We start from the raw sequence: 2,311 nt of genomic DNA, 5'->3' as shown, positions 1-2,311 counted from the left end.
CGGGCGCTGAGCCCCTGCGGCTGCTGCGAGCAGCTGCGCCAAGGCAGTAAGTGCTGCAGGACGGGAGCTGGGATATTCCCCCGGCAACCCAAAACCCCTCACCCCACCACTTGGACCCACATTTCTGCCCCAGGCTGAGATTTTGGGAGAGCAGAAGGGGGCGATTTTTTTCTCAAGAGGGTCCAGACACCTCTGGAAACACTGCGGAGGAGATAAAATGTTCGGGAATGCTGCAGAGGAGATAAAACGTAGAGTGCACAAAGCGGTTTAGCAGCCTTTCCTTTAGCATCCTCCCAACGCAGAGCTGAGAGGACACCCCTGCAGGGTGAGGACAGCCTTTCTGCCTTCCTTCCAGAAACCATCCCCTTTTTAGCAAAATTATACACTGCTGACAAAAACACTAGTTTGCACATAGTCACAGGGATCTGCCCGAGCACCAAGAAAGTCCCCGAGCCCGCCCAGCGTGCACCCATGTGGCACAGCTCAGCCCGTGGTTACAGCCTCGGGATTCTGCTGGGGCCAGGGCTGCATCCCGAGCATCCCCGGTCCCCGCATCCCGAGCATCCCCGGTCCCCGCATCCCCGGTCCCCGCATCCCCGGTGCTGCGCCAGGGCGTTGGAACAATTTAATTAATGCACTGCCCTCCAGCGCTGTGCCAAAATCACTGCCACACGCCCCCGGTGAGCACCAGGACCCTCTTACCTCCAGCTTTGCTACCGAAGGTGGCAACGATACCCAGGACGGGCATCCTGAGCTGGCACCGGTGCCCAGCCGGGCTGCCCCCCCACTCGCCTCCGCAGCTCTGCCAGCAGCACAACCAGCTGGCAAAGCCCCCAAAAAACCCACCCGAAATCCAAACGCTCCCTGTTTCTAAGCCGCAAGAGAAATGCCAGCACGAGCGGGATGCTGGTCCCAAATCCTTGCTGCCACCGCCAGCCTCGCGGTTCATTCCCGGGAAAATCCGAGCAACGCCTGGCAGGACCTGGGGGAGCTGGTTTGCATGGCCCCGGTCAGGTGGGAAACACTTTCCTCGCCTTTTCAAACAGCACTGCAGTCCCACGCTGGAAAAAAACACCAGGGGATGTGAGCAGGACTCCGACGTCCCTTGTGCCCCTTCCTTGGGCAGGGGAAAAGGGAAGGACTGCGGGGCTCTTCCCGGCGGTGAAGAAGACCCTGGCCAGAGCTGCAGCTCGCAGCAGGAGCGCCCTGCAGATGCCATGCCCGTGAGGCTATTTGCTATTCCGGGATGTGGTTTTCTCTCTCTTTTCGGCTAGAAATTCCACCCTGGACTTAAAAAAAACCAAACCAAAACAAAAACTAAACCACCGTTTTGTCGACGGCGTTTGTTTTTGCCAAATAGCTGTTTCCTAAAGCAAAATCCCTCTCTCGCAGCGTTACCTTGCTGCTAACGGCTCCGCGAGCACGGCCTTTCCCCTCCGCTCCAAAAATCATCCAAATTACCGCCCGCGAGCACTTCCACTGCACGAAACCTCTCAGCTGGGAACCACATAGGACCCAAGAGGGCAGGAGATGCCCGAGCATCACCCATGCTCGGGGTGCACCCCGAAGCGTGGCTCACTTACTAGGTGCCGTGGGAGCCAGGGCGGCAGAGGCACCGGCCGGTCTCAAAGTGGCACTGCCCGTTGACGCAGTCGCTGCAGACGAAGGCGCAGTTCTCCCCGTATGTCCCGTTCCGACACTTGGTTTCGCACCTGGGGAGGGATGAGGGCAGGCGGCTGGAGCACCCACAGCTCCTGGATCCCCCTGGCCCTCCTGCCTGCAGGCGGGGAGACGGGGCTGTGCGTTGTCAGCCCCGTTTGGGTGCTGCAAAGCTGCGGACCCGATCCTGGGCACAAGAGCCTGCAGGAAAGCATCCCAGCTTCACAGCTGAGCCCTACTGCGAGCACCCAACGTTACCTGGGGGCATGGGGCAGGGGTCTCGCAGGCTCCCTCTGGTCCCATGGCCATGCCAGCAGGCTCAGCCCACCCCTGCCCTTCCTTCCCGGCTGCAGAAACCCACAGCCACCCCTGGTCCCCCAGCAGGGAGCAGCGGGGAAGCTGGGCATCACCCCGCCGGGGCCCCACCCTGCACCCACCCGCACTCACCGGTCTCCGATCCAGCCTGGGTTGCAATGGGAGCACTTGCCGTTGATGTGGTTGCAGGTGTGGCCGTCCTTGCAGGGGGGACAGAGCTTCTCGCAGCCCTCCCCGTAGAAGCCAGGCGAGCAGGGCTGGTCGCACTTGGTGCCGTTCCAGCCCGCCTCGCAGGTCAGGCAGCGCCCGTCCGCCACGGTGCACGGCCGCAGGCTGT

The 2,311-nt window shown here is 61.6% G+C and overlaps 1 protein-coding gene across 1 annotated transcript in view; it reads right to left on the bottom strand.

The window, feature by feature from the left end:
- The window catches only part of LOC103914441 (scavenger receptor class F member 1-like), a 30,846-nt gene that overhangs the window by 27,492 nt on the left and 1,043 nt on the right, over nt 1-2,311 (bottom strand). Inside the window, 2 exon segments of the mRNA XM_009321080.1 lie at nt 1,584-1,712; nt 2,107-2,311. The exon segment at nt 2,107-2,311 is cut by the window's right edge and continues 1 nt beyond it. Of these exon segments, the coding sequence (XP_009319355.1) occupies nt 1,584-1,712; nt 2,107-2,311 (334 nt within the window).

The sequence above is a fragment of the Pygoscelis adeliae genome, unplaced genomic scaffold (genome assembly GCF_000699105.1).
Source record: "Pygoscelis adeliae isolate BGI_AS28 unplaced genomic scaffold, ASM69910v1 Scaffold403, whole genome shotgun sequence".
Taxonomy (NCBI): Eukaryota; Metazoa; Chordata; class Aves; order Sphenisciformes; family Spheniscidae; genus Pygoscelis; species Pygoscelis adeliae.
This window is presented reverse-complemented; position numbering and strand designations above follow the sequence as displayed.